Source organism: Austrofundulus limnaeus, unplaced genomic scaffold (genome assembly GCF_001266775.1).
Source record: "Austrofundulus limnaeus strain Quisiro unplaced genomic scaffold, Austrofundulus_limnaeus-1.0 Scaffold301, whole genome shotgun sequence".
Lineage (NCBI taxonomy): Eukaryota > Metazoa > Chordata > Actinopteri > Cyprinodontiformes > Rivulidae > Austrofundulus > Austrofundulus limnaeus.
In genome coordinates this window covers 324,947-347,097 of record NW_013952703.1, presented here as the reverse complement: position 1 = coordinate 347,097, position 22,151 = coordinate 324,947, and the positions used below count along the sequence as shown (strand labels likewise).

The 22,151-nt window shown below is 38.3% G+C and overlaps 2 protein-coding genes across 3 annotated transcripts; one reads left to right on the top strand and one right to left on the bottom strand.

Moving 5' to 3' along the window:
- Positions 1-2,000: 2,000 nt before the first annotated feature.
- LOC106526949 (macoilin-1) lies at positions 2,001-17,709 on the bottom strand. 2 transcript variants are annotated; one of them, XM_014021689.1, is made up of 11 exons: positions 17,522-17,709; positions 14,199-14,340; positions 13,968-14,094; positions 9,256-9,379; positions 8,979-9,157; positions 7,304-7,841; positions 5,719-5,877; positions 5,389-5,571; positions 5,184-5,304; positions 4,902-5,076; positions 2,001-3,778 (listed from the first exon to the last, which is right to left on the bottom strand). In XM_014021689.1, exons 1-11 carry the CDS (start codon positions 17,599-17,601, stop codon positions 3,576-3,578), a joined length of 2,031 nt encoding a protein of 676 aa, XP_013877143.1. In that variant the 5' UTR covers positions 17,602-17,709; the 3' UTR covers positions 2,001-3,575. The 2 variants fall into 2 exon arrangements, with proteins under 2 accessions (XP_013877143.1, XP_013877144.1); XM_014021690.1 differs by lacking the exons at positions 13,968-14,094; positions 14,199-14,340; positions 17,522-17,709 and adding an exon at positions 12,845-13,080.
- A 103-nt stretch (positions 17,710-17,812) lies between these two features.
- Positions 17,813-22,100, top strand: srfbp1 (serum response factor binding protein 1). Its single transcript, XM_014021691.1, has 3 exons — positions 17,813-17,901; positions 18,588-19,014; positions 20,350-22,100. The coding sequence occupies exons 2-3, from the start codon at positions 18,613-18,615 to the stop codon at positions 21,595-21,597; spliced, it is 1,650 nt and encodes a 549-aa protein (XP_013877145.1). The 5' UTR covers positions 17,813-17,901; positions 18,588-18,612; the 3' UTR covers positions 21,598-22,100.
- Positions 22,101-22,151: the final 51 nt, after the last annotated feature.

Here is a 22,151-nt window from a genome sequence, read left to right as displayed (position 1 = left end):
TCGAGCGTCTTAAACCACGTGTGACATTGCATGACGCTGAAATTAATAAACATTAAAACGATTTAATAAGATTATGTTTGCCCCTAATATTATCCAGATAACAATTAGTGAAATTTGAGATGATTTGTATTTTGCAGCTCGTTACTTTAGAATGTATTTCTCTATATTTGTATCACTTTTGTAATTTAAAATTTATTATTCACTTAAACTTAACAATGAATACAATAAGCAACAAATACTTACATAAAAACCAGTTCAGTTTATTTGCATTCACACATAGAAAACACGTGTTGAAATTCTTTCTTTTGTCCACCCTAGAATCATGAACGCATTATACCTGTGCACTGAAACTGGTATTTCCCCTCAGCATATGCAGACTGCATCATTCACTGAGGGCTAGCTCCTGATTATATTTGAATGTTATAAAGTGGCCTAAAGTTTGGGGATTTAATAAGTAAAGCCCAAACATGCCTTTAAACATTTTGGACTTTTAGAAACTGAAGTAATAAACACATAATTTAAACTAAATTCTACTGACTGTCCTGTAAATTAGTTTTTATGGTTTTAATATTACAATTTTTGTATCCTCTGTGTCTTCTGCTTTTTTCTTTTCTTAAAAAAATAATTACTAAAAATAGCAATATTCCTACAATTTCACATAATTTGGCAGAATAACTACTCCGTGTAATTATTACTTCTAGGTTGGACTATAGCAATTTTAATTGAGCACATATGTAAGAAAAAAAATTGTAAAGTTCAGAACAGACTTTAAAATTGACTTCAAACATCAAAGCTCTCCATCACTAATCTTCTCCATCTTAAAGATCTTATTGTTCCATTTTTCCCCAGCAAAGCACTTCACTCTCAGACTGCAGGTTTACTTGTGGTTTGTAGCGTTTCTAAAATGAGAGTGTGAACTTTTAGTTCTTTTTGGGCTTCTCTCTTGTGGAAGGCTGACAACCCCAGATTGAAGACTTTTGAAAAAATTGTTCGAGGTAACCCTTTCTTTTTTCTGCTGGACATACTGTACAGATAAACTGAAATCACATATTCATGGACATACTGTTGGATAGCCTATTTTGGGGTTGATTAACTGAATTTCCGATACAATTGATAAAATAAGTGTGTAATAATTTACTTTAAATGGTCTCTGTGCCTCACTCCAGAAGTCTTCACGCATAATGTTTTACATTTCAGGAATTTAAAACTTGGTTTAGAGGTACTTCTTTGTTTACTATGACATCATATCTTGGGTGTGACCAAATTTTCTATAAACACTGTAAGGACTCTGTAATTCATGGCCATTTTGTTTTAGCTCTCCAGAGCCAGAGACAGGCTCGGAGTGAAATTCTTTGGTTCAAAAAATAAACATTCATTTGAGAACTTAATCGGTTTTCTGCACAGGATTCGGGCTTCTAATCTAAACAACTGCTTTAGTAAATGGTGCTGAAGGTTCTACAATGTGTGTAACTCTTAGTGAAGTAACTTCAGTAGTTTCCCCTCAATGATTTGTTTTACAGCACTTTTTAGACTGATCAATACCCAAAACAATGGTGAAGTCCAAGGAACTTGGTAAAGATCTAAAAAGAGGAGGGAGCTGGTTGCCAAGGCTCAAACCTGCCATGGACATCAGTGTCCTCGTGGATCAAATGTCAAGCAAAAGAAAAAAGCTTCCAACCTGGAGAGAAAAGTTCAATCAATCATTAAAAGCTTCAATTAAATTTGATCTTGGTGCTCCTGATGACCTATCTGCTGCAAAGAAGGGTAGAATGACCAAGTCAACAGCTTGCATATTGCCACCAGCAAGACTTTCTTTTAATGGTGAAAAACCAAAGTGAAACGAGTGACACAGCCACAATCACCTTGAGTAAAGAAAATAAACATGGTGGAACAATAAAAAGTTAAAAGAAAGCACTTTTTAACCCCTCCCCCCCTCCCCCAACCTTTAACACAAACTTGTAAAAAGCAACTTGAGAACTCAATTCACAATGCAAAAGCGATCCACAAACAATACTGTTTTTTTTATATAAACTTCCTTTTTTTTCTCAGGTAGGTGACATGACATCACAGCATGGTCAAATGGTTCAGGTATAACCTTGTTCCTACAACACATTCACAGAATCTTTCCTGCTTTTAAAAATAACAATGCTAAAATAAAATCAGGAAACAAATAAAACGATGGGAAATAATATAGAAGTGCCATTCACTAAAAAGTCTAAAAAATACATTTAAAAAAGTGCAAATGGCACAACCAGTCCAACATGACTGTCTGCTGTTTTACCGCGATCAGCCCTAGAACCTTGTAAACACAACATCGTCCAAATATGCTCTATTGACGAACAAAATAACAGCACACTTCTGCAAACATTATGCTAGCTACACCAATGGAAACCAAACATTAACACTTGGCACTTAACTAAAATTAAATAAGCAAAGGAAACATTCCTCAGCAAGATAATGTACATTGTTGTAAACAAAATGCCAGCTTGAGGGCATGATAATCAACAATCAGTTTGGGTAACAAGCATCCGTCACATGACGTGTACAGTGTTTCATTTTTGCTTTTTTTTCCCTTTAAGGTCTGCAGAATTAAACACGTCGGACCCTTCAATACTGATAACTTGAGCAACTTTTTCAAAAATATATAAAAACAAAAACCAGGCGTATCCAAGTCAGAGAGAGGACAGTCGCTTTGAAGCTAAATCCCAGAATGAAAAACAAAAAAAAATAAAAAAAATAAAAGTGATTCCTGGATAATAAAAAGAACAACTGCAAGGCACTGCTAACATCTGCAAATTACGGTAACGACTAGTTACCTTGACATCATTAAATCCAAGGAACAGTGTGGCTTAACGGGTCCTAATTTGGTCCAGAAACGAGATGTGTCTGCAGCAAACAAGTAAACGGTGAAGTAATGTTTTGGCAGTGCCACGTCCAATCTAGCAGTTATTTTCTTAAGGGCAAAATTATGTCTGCTTCATCCACTGACTGATAATCCTGGAGACTCGATTAATCCTGTATTAAGAGACTATACTGTATCTGAGGAACACAGCAAACGATTATCTGCTCAATATCACTATTTCAGAATAAATGCACATTGTCAAACTGAAACGATACAAAACAATCACTGATTAGGTTAATGCTGATATCAAATCATGAACAGTTCTACATTCATGTATCTCTTACAGGGCTTTGCTTTACAGGTGACCTTTTGAGTCACTGAACTGAAAACATGCTTCCTATTTTATATATATATAAAAAAGTCAACAGATTACCAAAAAAGTAAAGACCTGGGTAAGTTCACTGTAAAGAGGTCTGACAAAAAGCGATGCTTGATGGCTCTTCAGGAGACATTTGGCCAACCGGTTCTACACAACTCCTTCAAAATAATAGTTCTTATAGAAGAACAGCACCCCCTCCAAACAAAGAATATTATGTATGTTCATAAAGGAGTTGTGTGTCTGTCAGTGCTAATTGCAAAAAACTTGTCAGGGCCTAGTAAATCTAAAAACAACCCAAAGGGTAGCTGACATCCAAAGAAAGAAAGAGACATAAAGTTCTGTCTGACAAAAGAGTCACTTTTTGAGGGGCTGGTAGACTGAGGCATTGGGGTCCAGGGAGGAGGGACTATTGTCCATGAACTTGGAGGAGTAGTGGGGGGTGACGGGGCTGAGGTTGCTGCCGTCTGAGGTGTAGGACAGGCTGGGCATCACAGCCATCACCTCTGCTATCTTCTGCTTCAGTTCTGCGATCTCCTGCTCCCTCTGGTGGATCTGGCCTGAATGAGACACAGGAAGCAAAGGTGGTTTCAACAGAGACGCCACAGACAAGCAGAATTCTCATCCCAGAAACCGTTCAGACTAAATCAGTTTTATTTGTATACAGAGGTGGGAAATAACAACATTTACTTGTGTACTGTACAGTTTTTGAGAATTTGTACTTTACTTTGGTACTTTCACTCCCCTACATTTCTCTAAAGACTTTTGTTTCTCCTTATTTCTTCTGGCCATGTTTGACAATAACAAACTACAAGTTTGTGTCTTTTGTTTCACCAACACACTGTAACATTACACCCCTATACAGTAGGTGGCATAATGTAGATTTAAACCGCTTGTGATGAGAAGAAGAAGTTTTGTCCTACTGGTGTTGCCTTAGGCAAGTGTGCTCAGATTGGGCAGGTGGTAATAATGGCTACGCCTGCTGTACACAAGACCGACTCTTTGGAGCATCCATCATCTTAAAGGGATCCATGATTAGTTGTAACATTAGACTTTATTTAATAAACATATATTTTAACTGTAAAATAAAGATTGTAAAAATACTGTAGGCTGTTCAGTTTTTATCATTTTTAAACTAAAAGTTTAAAAATATATTACACGGACAAGACCATTTTAATTACACACAAAGCATTAAAAATTTTAATCTATACCCAGCACTACTATAAACATCAGCCAGATCATGAATAGTTTTTGCAGGACATTGTAAAGGTCTTCAGGCATGCATTAAGAAGGCAGTGGGCTGCTTCTATTGATGAAAAAAAAGGCTGGGAGCGTGTTTTAATAGTCCAAAATTTGAAGGTTTATGAGGACAATTTGTGAGAATTTTTATTATGTGTTAAGGAGTGTTGAATTATTCTTACCTATGTATCATTTAAAAGAGTTACTAACAACTTACTTGCTATAGTTTTATCTACAAATAATAGCTTTGGTGAAGATAAGGGACTAAAATGTCATAGTCACAGTACCAAGCATATGAAAACTTCAAGTTAAAGATTATTATATGCCTTAAATCAGGTAAAAACAGGTGAGCCACATCGGTTCTGTTTAGTTAAACAATTTCACATTAATTTTGTATCACTGTATTTCAGGAGGGATTACTGAATTTGGAGCCATACTGCATACCTTGTGCTATTTCCAGCTGCCTCTTTGCGTCCCCCAGTGCAGAGAACAGGTCCAATTTGATCCTGGTCTCAGCACTGAGGCTGTTCTCCAAGTGCTGGGTTTTCTCCTGCATGGCTGACAGCGCCGACATCAACACCTCTGTGTCTTTTTCATTCTCTTTATACTTGCGCAGCTCCTTTGTGTGTCAGAAATCAAACAGAAGCAGACAAGATAAACAACAGGTCTTTGATGAGATCAGAACATCCTTATTTAAACACATCACTCATCCTCATTCAGTCTCACCTGACACTTGCCCTCCAGATCTCTAATCTGCTCCTCCTTCAGCTTCATGTCCATGCTGAGCTTCTTGCACTCCGTCTCCAAGTCTCTGATACGACCTCGAAGAGAATCTGTGGACTCCACTCTGTTGCACGGAAGAGGGAAAACCATTTGTAAAGACTAGAAGCCGTTAATACAGTTATGAGGAACATGCAGATTTAACGAATACCTTGTTGCGGCTGCCAAAGCTACTGCTCTGGCTGCAGTAGCCTCTTCCATCTTCTTTCTCTTCCTCTCCTCAGCCAGCTGCTTCTCTGCCAGAGCTCGGGCTTCCTGCTCGGCCTTCAGTCTCTTCTCCAGTTGGGATATTGTCTGTTTATCCTTCTGCTTAGCTTGGACGGCACTGTGGAGCCTAAAATGCAGAGAACGTTGTGAACTTGGGCCTGGTTTACACGTCCAAAACTTATAAAGAATCAAAACGACCAACTACTTCAGTACCACGTGTTGCTCAAACAATGATAGATTTAGTGAAATAAAGCAGGGTTTTGTGTGCACGCACTTGTTCTGCAGCAGCTCGTTGTCCTGGCGCAGCTGGCCCAGTTCAGAGCGGAGGCTGCGGTCCTGGCTACTCAGAGAGGACAGCTGACTGCGCAGCTCCGACTCCAGCTGCCTGTTGGCCTGAAGATCGGCCTTCAGGCGCTTCACATCCTGCTCCAGCCTGCAAGGAAACACAGCCTTACAGCATCAGCAGGACAAGTTTCCTCATGCAACTTCTGTAAGGTTCTGACATTTTAATAATAATAAAAAAAAACATCAGACAGTACTGGAGAAAATGTATTTACTGTAAAAAGTCAGTGTGGCTGAATGGCTTCTCTGAAATCAACTAAAGATGCTGAAAACAGCTGGTAAAGTTAAAAGTCAGATGCCATCTAAGAGCTAAAAGAAAACAAAATGCTAGCTTAAAAGCTACAAAAACTAGTGGCTAAAATAGGCTAAAAACTAGCAAAAGACTGAGGAAAAAATGATAGCCAAGAGTCAAATGAACAAAATACTAGTTAAAAAACTGAAAGAAAAGAAATGCTAGTTACAAACCAAATAAAGCAAAATGATAGCTACAAAGCTAGAAGAAGTAAAATGTTAGCTAAAAGCTGTAAAACACTAGAAGTATCAAAATAAGAGTTCAAAGCTAAAAGTAGCAGAGCAGTAGCTAAAACCTGCTTGCATAATGTGAACTGATGTGAGTGGAGTATTTGATTTTAAGAGTACCGGTATGTAGGATGACTTGTTGTAGAGTGATTCTTGCTTTTGGATATTGTAAGTATGTTTAACTGCCTGAAATGAAATTGCCTGAAATGATTTTTATTGAGTAGTTAGTCTTTTTAATGTATGTTTTTATTTTTATTTTAGTTTTTCTTCCATAAGTGGTGTTTATGATGACATCTTTTTGGGAGCATGGATGATTATTAATTGATTTTATATTATTTATGATTGTATGCCTTTGTATTGTATATTTATGATGTCTTAATTTTTCTTCTTCTTCTTCATTTTTATTTTATAATATTGTGTGGGCTAGGTCAGGGACTACAGGTGGAAACTAGCACCCAGAGCTATAACTTGATACAGTGCATCTTTCCTTTTATGGCTAATGCATACTGTATATTGTCCCTCTTTAAATAAAAAGGTTAAAAAAAAGGTCACAGTAACGGCTAACTAAAACTTAAAAGTAGCAGAGGACCAATAGATCAAGTATGTTAAAACAGATTTAAAAGAAAACAAGGTTTTGAAAATATCTTCAAATATTCTAAAAAAAGGAAGATATTTGTAACAAATTCCTGAACGAGCTCAACTTTTTGACAGATGAATGGCTAAAATAGCACAAAGTATGCATAAATGGCTTAAGAAAAAATGTAAACAGAAAATAAAAACAGGAAAGCTGTGCGAATGCTGACTCAGCAAGAGGTAAACTCCATCAGTGACATTCTGATGGTATTGTGTTCTATTCTATTTATTGTGGTTGTCGTGTTGCTGCCCCTTGTATAAAGAAAGGGGTCGTAACAGTATCATTTTGGTCCAACAATAAAAACTGATCCACACTCAAAGGTAACACCAGATGTAGGAACATTAAAGCAGGGGGGGGGTCTTACCGGACCAGAGTGTCAGATTTGCCCAGCTGGTTGTTGGGGATGCAGTTTTCCACCGGGTCCTTCTGTCCCCTCCCTGCACCTTTCTGTTTCTTCTCGTTCTTACTGGCTAAGAAGCCTGGCAGCAGGCTGCCGTTTGTAGAGCTGTGACTCCTCGGGGACGAGTTGCCACCCCCACCACCGCTGACATTTTTGTAGTTCTTCCCCGCCCCCCCACTTTCCTCTTTAGAAGTCATGTGTGTGTTGCTGTCAGTGAGTGTGTTCTCTCCTGCTAGGTCGTTGTTCAGTCTCTTTGCTCCAATGTAGTTCTCAATAAACTCTGTCTCCTGCAGTTTGGAGTCCAGTGCATGTAGAATACTGTTGTTATTGATTCCCACTGTGTTCTGCTTTTTACTCTCACGCTCTTTCGCTGTACTGTCCTTCCCTTTTTCACGGTACTCCAGTTCTGGTAATAAGACTGAAGCGCTTTTCTTCCCAGGTGGCGCTCCGTTTTGGGATGTAACTGTGGGTTCGATCTCAGAGATCCCTTTAGCTAAGGCAGCTGGACCAAAGAAAGGACAGACTGTGTTAACAAACACACAAAAACAGATTTAACCAAGAGACAACTACAAACATGTTTGCCTATAAACAGAGGTAAGATGATTAACTGACCCAAAACAGGATCGTCCAGGAGAAAAAGCTGCATAAGTGATGTCTGAGTTTATATAAAACACAAGAATTTTCATCACTGACATGTCAGGTACTCAAGTCTGCAGCAGGGGGGTCAAACCCAGGGATACAAAAACTTGTCCAAAATTAATTGCAAAAACAATTTCAATTGATCTTGGTTACTAGGTGATATTTCTCAAAATATTCATATAAATATACTGTATGTATGACCAGTGGGAGATACCAGAAGAAAACTCACAGAAAAAGTTTTAAACCTGACAAACTTTTTCCCCTCATTAAGTCTTAAGACCCTGTCACACTTTAATGTTTTAGACAACTTATACCAACCAATTTATAATTTCTTTATGACTAAATAAACCATACAGGTTATATATTGGAGAATGCATACAATCAAGAGAGACTTCCAGTTGACTTTTTTAATCCCATCTTTGGTGTGGACAAGTCGAACAAAATGTTCATAAGTTATCAAAAATGTTAGAGAGTGACAGGGCCTTTAAAAGAACAGTTGAGATGTTTTGAAGAAGACAAACAGGTACCGTAATATGAAAGTGACGGAGAGTAAAGTTTAAATATTAGTAATTGTGTTTCATAAACTTTTGGAGATTGGAATGGTTTTAAAAAGCATTGATCCACTTCTAGCCCAAACTAAAAGTCCATTTCTCTAAATTGAGGTCATTACTTTTTCAGGAAGCTCACTTCAAAAAAGGCAGAACTACTCCTTTAATTTAGTATTTTACAAGTAGACGTTCCATTTGTTTTATCTTTTAAATGTTGAGGGAGTAGGAAGACAGATAATCAGGCAAAACTTTAAGGTTCTAATCAATTTTAAAGGAGAACCAGGTTTTATTTACAACAAATTCTGGATTCTTTAACAGTATAAAACACTTCTCACTTCTGTTCACATCTTCCACACAACTAGTTTTCTTTAGATGTTACTGTGCAGAAAACCGGAGATTTTTCTTTCACCACACAGTGCTGCAAGGTTTTTTTTTTAATCTCTGTGTCTCACCTTCTTCTGCTTCTCGCTCTTGCCTCTGCAGCATCTGTTGCTCTGGTGGTAACGCCTGCTGTAGAAGTTGCATGTAGAACTCGTTCTCTTTCTGGACCTCCTTCTGTTTTCTCAGACGCATCTTATAGCTTACATAGCTCTTGAAGCCGAAACCTAGAGTCACCACTGGATAGCCAATACTAGGAGAGGAGAAGAAACAATCAAACACAAACAAACAAACAAACAAACAAAAAAAGAAGCAAAAAAAGGCTTAATTCTGACAATTAATGATGCTTACCAGTGAGCAGCAAAGGGCCGACACAGATCTACATGAAAATTCTTCAGATCTTTGAACCGTATGGCAGCTTCGATGTACACAAAGAGGATCCACAACGATACGGTGGGTAGACAGACTCCTCTCTCTGCAAGAAACACAGGATAAAAAAGAAAAGGGCAAAAAATAAACTTAATCACCAATGAAAACTGGTGCCAAGTAATTTATTGGACAAGTCTTTGAGGTGAAAGAGGCTGCAGGCTGCTGGAGCAATAATAAATTAGGATTTCACTCCATGTGTTGGGAATGACCCTCAGCTACTGTCACATCCAATTTTGTATGAATATCTGTAAAATTGACTGAAAAATAGCAACTTTTATGTTTTTGTTGCTTTCCAAACACTTTTCCACATAAATAGGCCTGTGAACATCTGACCAATCCCAAAATACTTTGAGAATACTCCTGTGATAAGAACAAAATGACAAGATTTTTGTCAAACAACTACGTTAATGAGAGCCGATTCCACGTCTTTGGATGGAGAATGAAATGACCTTCAGTGTTGGATACAATATTGTGTAAAATTAAACATCAGTAAAACTGTCAGCAATTAAAATTTGCCATTTTGTGATTAACGCAACTAGTGTCGTGATGATGATGATGATGATGATGATGATGATGATGATGATGATGATGATGATGCATTTTTCATCATCATCATCAGGTGTGAATGTGAGCTCAACACTGGAAGGCAGCACAGAGCAGCTAATGCTAACCCTACAAAATTGTTTAATCACCTGAAACACAGACATAAACCAAAGTGCAAGGAAAAGTTAGAAAATACAGACCAAGGCCACAAAGTTGGCCACATGAAAGTGCAATTGTCGTCTATTGACATTAGGGCTGCTACGATTAATCGATTAATCGACAACTAATCGATTATTAAAATAATCGATGACTAATTTAATAATCGATTAATCGGTTTTTTTTGTTCTTTACTTTGTTTTTCTCTCCAAACTGCTTTGACACCTTCCACTGCCACATCTGCCTTTCTGTCCTTGACACACATCCAGTGGTAACTGGGGTAGGCCGTGGATGTTACATGTAGGGCTGCACTGATTAGTTGAAATAATCGATGACGTCGATTATGTAAATTTGTCGATGCATATTTTTCTTATTATCGATTCGCTGTATTACATAACCACCACGTGAATGTTCATGCAATTCCATTTTGGTACCTAAATGCATCATTGTGACTGTATTGGCATAAGAGTGGTGAGTTTTCCATGCTTGTCCTGAACGCAGCATCGCGCAAGAGCGTAATGTCAGCAGCCGCTGCTTCAGTTCAGTCTGAAGCTTGAAAGCCTCGCAGCTCCTGGAGTAAAATTTACCGAACAGACCGCCTCTGAATTATCTGGTGGATTAATTATCTTGCGAGCACGACGTTCACTTGCTCAAAGTAAATAAAGTACCGCCACTTTCTTTATTTCATCCACCATTAAACAGAGACCGGTGTTAGGTCGAGCCGCGTCGCCCCATCAGACGGTTCCCCCAGCGTCTCAAACAACGGAGGCGCTTCCCGACACACTTCTGACCTAAAGAGCACAAGCATCCAACAAGTGTTGGACGTGTTTTGGATGTTCAAAACGTAGCTTAAATAACTTATTTATTTTAACTACATCCTCTTTTGTTTATTTGATTTAAACATACTGTATTTGCCTTCCATGGACCTCCAGCACACATTTTTCTAGCGAGGAAATGACATCAATAGAAACACGTGGAGCTGGATTTTGTGTAATAAGACAAAACAGTCTTGTTGTTTTCAACAGTTTTCACCTTAAAGAAAAAAGTTACACAATTGATGTTACAATACAAAGAGTTGGATGTTGTCTTSATATTTGTTAATTTTTATATATTGAGAAACATGTTAAATAAAAAATAATAAATAAATGTTATAGTTTTTCCAGAGTGACTTGAATTTTGCATGATTTAGTTCATTTGTTAGATTAACATCTTGCACTATATTTCTTTTACTTGAATTTTATATGCTTTAGTTGAGATTTTATGTTGATGTTAAATCTTTTAAGCTTTTTTTCTTAAAGAATTGACTCTATAGTGCATATTTTGTGTCCATGAAAAAACTATTACAGAAAATATTACAATATTAAAGAATTGTTCTTGTTAATTTGAGTAATATATTTCTTTTACTTGAATTTTATATGCTTTGGTTGAGATTTTATATTGATGTTAAATCTTTTAAGCTTTTTTGTTAAAGAATTGACTCTATAGTGCATATTTTGTGTCCATGAATAAACTATTAAAGAAAATATTACAATATTAAAGAATTGTTCTTGTTAATTTGATGAAAACATTTTAAATATCCAGTGAACTCACATCAGAATAACTTATAGATTTGTTGTTAGAATAATCGATTAATCGAAAAAATAATCGTTAGATTAATCGATTAGAAAATAATCGTTTGGTACAGCACTAATTGACATATTATTTGTTACCAACTAAACGCCACAATTAATCATGATAAATGCATATGTCCATATTGCCCAACCATACTGTGTACCATCTTATGGATGGACAGATGGACACAATCTAGGGAACAAAAGGGTTGGACAGTTATGTGATTGGGTATTCAAGCAGGAGCATAGAGAAAGTTTTAACAAAGGGGCCATTTGTGACCTTGAGCTTTGACCCCATGACCTTGAAATCTACAGGGATCATCCATGACCCATATTATTTCCATGTCAAAGTGTAACTTACCCGCCCTGTGAAAGGATAACTCCACCCCCAACGCAAATTTGAAAAATGCATAAAGTGGAGACTCTGAGGGGGATGAGGTGGGGTGAGCGAGGAGGTGTGGCCATGAGAGAAAGTTTTTTTTTTAAGACGAGACAATGGGACAGCTAGCTTTAGCTTACTTTGACAAGCTAACATTCCTGAAAACATTTCTGATTGTTCTAAATAAATGACTTTGTAAAAAGTAAAGTTTAATGATATACATGCAAACTCACATTTAGCTGTTACAACATGAAACAAAGTTCAGGCAAAAAAACTGTTGAAATATGACTTTGGTCCAAAACAGAACAGAAAGAATATCTTTTCATTTCTGTTTGGTTCCCTGTTTCAATTAAAATTCACAATACAGCTCAGTCCGGGCCTGACGAGTGTTCTGTCCCCTGGATCATTCCGGACCCCACAGCCGACTGCACTCCCTCTGACACACCACACCACCCGGGACAGAAGCGTCAACCCACCAGCAGAGGAGTCCAAACATGATGTGAAAAACCCCTCCGTTGCCGGTTCACATGCAGCGCGAGGCATCATAAACAAACTGAATTAACTTCTCTTTGCAGTTAAATATATATTTCAAACAAATAAAAGGTTGCTGTTTCACATAAGAGTTCAGATCAGGACTTAAAAAATAAAAAATAAAAATAAAAAATAAAAACGCTACGGTGATCCGAATCCAACCGGAAATATTAAATACAGTACTTTTAAATACAGTTTGATGTGATATCCTGTTTTCATTTAATCCTCACAGCTTTAAAATGCTCCTAAGTTTATAAAGACCTCAGCATTTTTGTCTTTGTGGGGAAACTACCTGTGGATGTTACGGGATGTTCTGACATGGAGCAACCTGGAGCAGCGGTGAGTGTCAGCGAGGGTCTGGTTCGGTGACAGCAGGACCGCACGGAGCAGTCACTGTCCGGTTCTGTAACTTCTGTCCGATCCGGTCCATACCAGGACTTGCTTGAAAAKTTTTCAGGAGCAGTTTGAAGAGCTGATCATGGACATACACGTCCTTTTTTTTCCATCACTGCCTCGATGTAAGTTTCTCTCCTCCCGCTGCCTGCAGGTGTCCGCTGCAGAGGCACTTGTTCTCGTTTAGCTGTAATTACAGGACGTACGGCAGAGCTAGCCGCTGAGCTTCAACTCTACACCTTTTATTCTTTCCTGAACATAGTAAGGCTGTGACAATAATCTATAATAATAATAACAACAACAATAACAATAACAACAACAACAACAACAATAATAATAATAATAGCTGTGGAGCCATGTGTGTGTGTGTGTGTGTGGGGACATGTTTTTTCCCACATGTGGGGACAATGTGTGTGTGCGAGGATGTGTGTGTGTATTTTTGGCCCGATCTAAACTACGTGACACAGCAGCCACAGTTTACAAAAATGTTGAAGCACAAAGAGGATTTATAAGTTAATTCAGTTTGTTTTATGACTGATAGACTCCATGTTTTCACTGTGAGTGAGGAGAAGGCAGCTTCTACCACAGCTACGATCAACAATGCTATGGCTAACTCCTGCATCTCTGCAGGGCGTGTCTCTACCGAGAGGCTTTTATACTGACCACGGTGCTGTGAGATGTCACACAATACCAGCAATGTCATACGGTGCTTTTTGAATGAATAACGGAATTCAAATGTAGTAGCCATAGTTAAACCCATAGAGAGCAGAACAAAGACATTTTTAGACACAATATTGTAGATTTAAACTATTTTAGAAGAAAATGTTAAATTTAGGTCAAAAACAGCAAGGTATTACCCTTCAGACACAAATTAGACAGTTTGTTAAAAAAGTTGATTTTGGAGTATGTTACACTTTAAAAAGTTATCAATTTAGAGCTATGGCAAGAAAATGTCCACAGATAAATAGCACCATACCATAATATGTCCCCTCTTAGGATGGGTTTATTAAAAGAAGACTGACCTGTGTGCCACACGTACTGGACCCACACATAGGTGCTGGCAGCAAAAAACAGCCATTGGACGGGGATGAAGAGGAGGCATATGATGTCTGATGTAAACGCCACACAAACAAAGAAGACAGAGAACGCCTAGGAAGAAAAAGACAACAACAAAAAAGAGATGCAGAATAAACATTTAACTTCAGGACCACCTGATGTTCAGGTGAATGTGAAACAGGATGTGGAGCTCTTACCAGCCCCTGGTATCTGAACGAGTCGTAGACGCTCCGAATGAACAGCCAGAAGGGCCACAGGTACTCGAACCTGAACTCCAGCACAAAATCAGCCAGCAGGACCAACACCCACACCACCAGAAACTTCAGGTACAGGAAGGTGCTGCAAACAACACACAAACAAACAAAAGAGACAAACAAGTAAACCAAACTGACCACACGTTTCAGGGATTATGTGGCAATAATCTGGACTTTACGCAAACAGCTTTTTGGATTTTGTGTATAAAACCTCCACATTAGGAGCACTGATCTGCAAGAAACATTAGATTTGAAGGCAAATCAAACAATAATGCAGCACTGACTATTAAAGGGATATTTCTTACCTGTTGTAGGTAGATCTTGGAGCAACATTAGTTTGGAGAAATGGAGCTTAACTGTGATCTGTCTGATGAGCTAATGGCTAGTAGGACCAAGACTAAAGTAAAGCAGCTAATACTATTTTATAACACTTTTTTATTATTAGGTTTTTCCATAAGAACTTATATCCTACTGGAAGTTTTCCAGACTGCACCAGGGGCCTCATGTACAAAGACTTGCGTGGATTTCTTACTGAAACCTGGCGTACGGTCAAATCCAGTAAACGGCGCAGTGCCAAACTAAAAAAAAAAAGATTTTTCCTCAAAACGGCTGATGAGCCACTCGTCATCAGAACATTCTATCCGTTTATAAATAAAAGCTCTGCGTGTTACAATATTTATTATATCCTCCAGTCAGGCTGAATCCGTTCCTGTTAAATGCATTTTTGGCACAACTTTGCGCATCCTTCTGCGTCCATGTGGATGTCATAAATGTTAATCATGTGGATGTAATAAATGTTAATCGTGGTGTGAACAATAATCATTTTCACATCATGAACAGTTTCTCAGAATCACCTCTAAGTGTCGCCAATGGAACCCAAACCACAGAAACGTGCGTATGCCAGCCCTGGAGTTGGCATGGGGCTGCACACGTTTCCACGTTCAGTTGAGTTTTGATACATCCGGAGTTTTGCGTAGAAAATGGTGTACGCAAGGTTTTTGTGCATACGCACCATTGATACATGAGGCCCCAGAATTGCTACAGCTAGCTGGTGTGATACGTGCATATGAATAACCATCAAAAACAACTGTGTATTGTGAAATGAATGGTGAGCTAACATTTATAAAATAGTGTTTTGCACGAACTGCTATATTATTTGAGATTTAAGTTATTTCAAACCCAATTACCCTCATCTTTTTTTTACTTTTTTAATTTGTCATGCCAAATGTCAAAGTGAACCCAGTGTATGCATAGTTTAAGCACTAACAAATATTGCATGAGATTGTGCATAACATCAATAGACCATTTCGTAGTTGCAAGTACTAAGCGAAGCCTAACTCTTCTAGGTCACATGTCAACTGAGATAACGCTGAGGCTGCTATAAAAACGCCATTGGAATTGGGCAAATTCAACAAGCTCAAAAAGAGGATTTATAGCTTAGCAATTAATGAAAATTCTCAGCTATGAAACACAGTATAATCTAAAGAAAAGTTTAACATGAATACATTTAGAGCAAATATATTATGTATAAAGGTGTAAATTTATCGATTTAATCTGTTAAATAAATTCCAATAGTGTTTCCAAAGCAACCCCAGCGTTTCACTCAAAAAATGCAAACGACTCGATTGTTTCACGCATTTGAAACTTTTAACTATGAAATGAAAAATGATGAAAAACAAGAACTTGTCTGTGTAAAATTTTGGTTTTAAATTTTAGCACTAAAAGGCAGTGGGGTTGATTTATTGTTATAATTGTGCGTTTGAGGGTAGTTTTTAGAAACACCAAATTTTGAAGTCGGTGTCATGCTATCCTGTCACGTGATTTTAATCTCCATTTTTTTGTTGGGGAAAACAGTTTGGTTCAGATTAGTTATTAGCAAGTAATGTAATTGATTGTGTGTATATCACACACATTTATTCAGATATGTTGTATAGATATGAGGAGACAAACTGATGCATGACAGCAGAAAGTATGTCATGTTTTTAATAACGGTTTTAAATCGCTGTAGCTGGAAAGACACAGCCTCTCTGAGACTCTGTTGCATTTTATACGCCAGTTTCAAAATGATGTTGATAGGTCAAGTAAAACCAGCGTTATAACTAGTATTATAACTATCTAACTAACTTATAAGTTATAACTAATATTTTCCCCTGAAAACAATTTGAACCGCGTTGCCACGGCAGACAGCAGGAAACAGGGTTATCTTATGGCAAAAAAAAAAAAAACACAGCAAACGCCGTCAGTCTCAAATTTCTCTTGAGCCCCCCAATATCATTTCAAAGTTTGTTTTCAGCTTTGGACTGAGAAATTGTTGTGAAATTCTGACGTGCTCTATGTCTACAGGGCTCCGTGACTGTTTTGATGTCGTTATGGAAGTAATGCAGCACTTACTTCCTATTTTTCAACCTTTGATGACCTCTAAATCCTTAATGGCTAGTCCAATTCAAACAAACTAAACAGTTTTGGAATCAGTACGTTGAGCATTAAAAAGGGTGTAAAAAATGGAAAAACAGCCCTACAATAAGTTTGAATTTTTTTATCAAAGTTAAATGGATAAGGTTTTGAACTGAATTTCCCCAAACTGAAGTTGTTCACAGACTACAACAGGTAAGACAATAACTGTGCATAACTTGATCTGTTATTAATTTAACACATACCATACATGTATGAAGTTCATGTATTTTTAGGAACTGACAAATGTTTAGGTTTTCCAAATAAAGGTAAAGCCAGAGCAGGGGGCATGTCTGGACATGCTGCCAGCACAGCTGCTTCTCTCTTTTTTTTCTTTTCTGATTGCCACCAATCAATCCAAAGCAGAACAGCTGCTCACGCTGCAACAGGTTCATTTCAAACACATTTATGTGTCAACTGGTTTCTTTACTGGGTTTTAGAATTAGCTTTCTGTCAGACAAAGCACGTGAAATTTTAAACATGAAAGTTACGTTTTTGTTTTTTCCTTTGAACAAAGCGTATGTTGTTGTGTATTTTATCACTGAGCCACGCAGAGCTAACCTGTCGACAATTAAATCCGAACAGAATTTACATTTTAACAAGCAAACGGCAGATAAGCCGAGATATTACCATTAATCTCGGCCTATTGTAACAAAATGCGGTCATGTTCATTCAGCTCCTACTGCTCTGTAGCTCAAAAACCAAGATGTTCCTAATTCTGACTGCTAACAGAGACTGGCAGCCGCTGCTTGACATATACAGAGCGAGGCCATTGTTATACAATAAGGTCCCCCTCAGCCCCCTTTTTTTGGTACCTGCTATAAATACCCTCGGTGATTCGGTTCCGTTTTAACGGCCGTCGGAGTTTGCTGCAGTCCGCATTGCGCCGCTTCATCCTCCCCCTGTTGATTCACTTGTGATATCGGTCTGGTAACTGGGACTGTGGAATGTCATCCGCTCATCCTAGCGTTCGCACTTCTTCAATTATCCTCCATTGTTGTTGTTTTATGCTCATGAAACAAAGAAATAAATAAAAACAGTCCCCGCTGAAGGCCCTCCCCTTTTTTACGACAGGCTGCGTAGGCCCCACGACGTCATGACGCAGAACATGAAAGACGCACGAAACATGGCTGCTTCCTGTTAGTGGAGACGTTTCGCTCAGCTTTACTTTTCATTATAAATAAACTTCGCAGCGGTAAGTGGAATTATGATGCATTTTTGTAATTGTTTGATTATTTTATACTGTTTCGTTTTGCTAAGGAGCTAAGATAAGTCCTCGTTCGCCATATTTTACGCAAAAATCACATGTTCTTAACCACGTTTGTTGTGGATGTCTTCGCATATAACATTAAATGTTTATGTTCTAAACAAACATTTTTGCTGTTTTAGACGTATTCGTCCAAGATGGGTCCATTAAAAACTTTCCTAATAAGAAAAACATAGTAGGATTTAGTAATTTGTTAATTTCCCGAGACTTTTGTGATCGGTTGCGCCCCCTGCTGGTCTAAATGCTAAGTTAAGAAGAAAAAACTTCACTTAGTAATTTTACAAAGCTACTGTTAGACTGTTTACATATTATTATTATTATTATTTTTTCTAATAAAGCTGAGCAATAAAAACTACCTTTTAAAGATCAGCAGGAAAAAAATGATATTGCACGTGTTATAACACAAACACAGCCCATTTTACAGATATTAAGCTAATATATAGTTGTCACCTTCACGTACTCTGAACACTGCACATTGCACATCACTGCTTAAAACATTGGCATTAACTTTAACAAATGATTTGCAACGTAATGCTAAGCCTTTTACCCCATTTTTATATTGTACTACTTCATGTTAGTGTTGACTTATGAATATGTGTTCTATTTTTCACTAGGTAATAAATATCTAGGAGATAAAAGATGCCATTTGTTGTGAAGGAAGAGAAGATGGTGGAAAAAGAAAACGAGGGAGACAAAGGCGAAATGAGTTTAGATGATGGTGACAAAAATGAAGAAAAGGAAGGCGAAACATTTCCGGGTGATGGCGACGGAGAGAAAGAGTCATCATCACTAGCCCCCGCTGAAAAGCTTGCGCTACCTGCTCAGGTTGAGAAAAAGCAGGTTTTTAATCTCAACAATGAGGTTGTGAACATGAGGAAGGAGGTGAAGAGGGTTCGATCGCTGATTATCAGGAAACTGACACGTCAGATTGAAGACTTGAAGAAGAAGAAGGGAAAAGAGGAAGAGGTTGAGAAGAATCAGAGAAGAGCTACGAGACTGCTGAAGGAGGTGCACAGCATGAAGAAGCTCCGGCCTGATCAGGTATAGTTCTGGTTGTCTTCTGCTCCTCAAAGGGAAATCATCTTTTAAGTGTACAGTAATGTTAACAAAAGAGGTTCTCAGGAAATGCAATGAAGCCAGAGATAAATGTGGAAGTCAGACTAAATGAATTTATTCTGTGGAAGACTGACTGGAAACAACAGCTGAAACTGTGTTGCTGTTTTATTTTAAAATCTATATTTCAAAATAAAATCCAGGCATTTTGTGCGTGCTGCATGTTGCCATCTGCTTCCCAAACAGACACATTTTGACAGCATGTTTATATAAATATACCCATATATTTATTAATATAGCTAGGTCTTTGACAAAATTAGTCTGTCTTTGGTGAATTATTGTGAAAGTACAGATGTGCTTCTTCCCTTTTGTTATTTTTAATATTCCTTCAGTAGCAAATGTGTTGATTATTCCTCAGTCCCTCACTGATGTCTGCCTCCCTATCAAACAAAACAAACTGAATTAACTCATTTTAGCGATCCTGCAGTTCAATATTTGTAAACTAACTACAAACATACACATCAACCCCTTTAGACATTTACCTGTATATTGAGCCTCACAAATGCGTAATTTTCACAAAAACCAGTAATCCGCTAATCCGCTAATTAGTAGCGGGCGGGAAGGGGAACTGGCGGTTGACAGTGAGCACCTGTAGCAGAAGCAGGAGGAAGTAAGGACTGATAACTTATTTCTAGCAGTAGAGCGGGTTGGAAGATAGTTATTTGATGTTATTTATTGTTTTTTTAACGTCCTACAAACTTCAAGGGTTCAGTGTAAATGCTCTCATTGATTATTATAATGAGTACGTTTTTAATAGGTCAACGCGGACGCAGTGTAAATTGGAGGTAATGAAAAGAATCAAGGTGCTGCAACGGTCCAGTCAAAGTCCACAAATGTTGTGGTGGGACCTTAGGAGGAACAAATGTCTGTACACCTCAATGAACTGAGGCAACATTGGAAAAAATAGAGTGGTCCAAAACTCCTCCACAATCACAAGTGTTTGAAAGTCCTACAGAAAGTACAGCCTTCTGGTTCAGGCCTCGCTCATAAAAGAGATCTGTGATCTTAGTGGGATTTGTCTGGTGAAATAAAAATCAATAAAACTACTGAGATTTATTGTTGCTGGATCATCAGGTGACTTTTTTTTTGTTTAATTAAAAAACACATGGTGGAATCTATTGTGTGTTTTTGAGGTTAGAATAATTTTAGAACCTGGTAAGACCCAGTGTCTGATTAGTAAAACCCCAGAGTTATATGAGGGCAGACTTTCTCTTGCCCATGACAGTAAAGGCTCTAATGTATACTTTTTTGTCTTTTTGGCAGGTGACCAAGACCGCTTTGAGGAGGACTCTCAACTTTGAAAAAGTGTGCAAAAACCACAGGTCCACGATGTCTGACCGAGCTCTTGCTCGCATCGCCACCCACCGTCAGTTCGATGAAAAGATCCAGAACCTCAAAGCTGCTGTGGCAGCCTTCAAAGAGGAACGCAGCAAGGCTGGAAAGCAGGAAGCGGCCGCAAAGGTTCAAAGGCAACCTGAAAAGGCGACTCTGTCATCTCCAGACACAAAGGTCGAAAGAAAAAGTGAAGAAATCCTAGACGCTGAGGCTGTGGAGCCTCAAGAAGGCACAGACAGTGAGAAAGGGGTGGGTGTCCTGGAAACGGCTGAAGATGGAGCTGCTGCCAACACTGGGATGGAAACAGAGAAACTTGCTCAAAAAAAGACAAAGTCTACAGTTGTAAAATCAACTCCAGTAAAAAATACTCAAGAAAAAGGCCAAGTGAAACCTAATCCTCCAAGTAAATTAGAAGAAAACAATCTGAAACTCCAGCCTGTTTTTGCAGTACTCGACGTAAAAACCGATGAAGGAAGCGATGTAGAGTTGTCGGACAATGAGGCGAAAGAATACTTCGATGACAGTACAGAGGAGCGCTTCAATAAGCAGTCCTCCCAGTCCGAGGAGAGCGATGATGACTTCTTTGTAGGAAAAGTGAGCAAATTCAAAAAGAAGAAGAAGAAACAAGAGGGCGTCAAAGAGGAGAAGGCATACAAGGCACAGCAGGAAAAATCAGTGGATCCTGGAGGTGCTTGCAACAAACTCCAACAGGAGCTTGATGAGCTGGAGGCCAGATTGAAACCCAAAGTGACGTCTTTTCAGTCCGTTTTCTGTCAATCCCTGGCTAGAACTAAAACTGGGCGGGGCTTCGACAGAAGGAAGGGTGGAGCTGAAATCCAAGACCAAGAGAAACTCCGAACTGCGAACAGGTTCAGAGATGATTTAGACCGACAGTTCAATAAAGGTCAGGAAAAGACTACTTCATATTCAAAGTCCAAGTTCAGTGAGCCCTGGTCTGGTGGCAGACACCCAGAGGTCCAGAAAATGGGGGGCAGAGGTGGCGGACGAAGCAGAGGAGATGCTCGAATGGGGAAGGATCACAGAGGCAGAGGTGGCTCATCTCATCAGCCGCTGCTCCATCCATCATGGGAGGCTAGCAAGAAAAGGAAGGAGCAGCAAGGACAGATTCTGGCCTTCCAGGGGAAGAAGATTAAATTTGATGATGATGATGACTGAGATGGTTTTATTTTATTGGATATTTTTTTGTCTTATGAGATCTAAAGAGTCCCATTTTGTGCTCAACACCAGTGGTGATCTCAGCTTAGGTCTTTGATGTGTAGTACTGTAGGTATGTAAAGTCCTACTGTAAACATCAAATCTTCAAATGCTTGTGTGAAATAACCAGACTTTTATTTTGAAAATGTTAAAGTTGTGAAACATGAATGCTATGGTATTCCACATTTATAAGAAATAGAAATTTATTTTAATGAAACCTTGATTTATCCTGAACACAGACATTTGACAGTACTGATTTGCTACTTTTACAAAATCTGTTTCCTTTGTAAAGCTAATGTAAAGACTGACACGTGGTCACTTTGGGGTCCCAGTGAAAACACAGGCACGGGGCTCACCACTGTCTTACTTTCCATGTTTTTAAAGACTATCTGTATTTATTGCTGTTTGTAATAAATGCCTGGTTATTTACAATTACAATAAAACTAAGATTCCTTAAAAAAGCACATATCTCGTCTGGCCTAAATGTCAAAGTTTTAAACAAAGCTCCCATGAGA

Bases quoted from the DNA above. Each gene is read 5' to 3' on its own strand.
- LOC106526949 (XM_014021689.1), bottom strand. From the start codon at position 17,601: ATGAAGCGGCGCAATGCGGACTGCAGCAAACTCCGACGGCCGTTAAAA. The intron at 9,380-13,967 runs GTCAGTCTTCTT...TGTTTCTTGCAG, and splicing joins CCAGTACGTGTGGCACACAG to AGAGAGGAGTCTGTCTACCC. The intron at 5,572-5,718 runs GTGCGTGCACAC...TCTGCATTTTAG, and splicing joins AACGAGCTGCTGCAGAACAA to GCTCCACAGTGCCGTCCAAG.
- srfbp1 (XM_014021691.1), top strand. From the start codon at position 18,613: ATGCCATTTGTTGTGAAGGAAGAGAAGATGGTGGAAAAAGAAAACGAG. The intron at 19,015-20,349 runs GTATAGTTCTGG...TCTTTTTGGCAG, and splicing joins AGAAGCTCCGGCCTGATCAG to GTGACCAAGACCGCTTTGAG.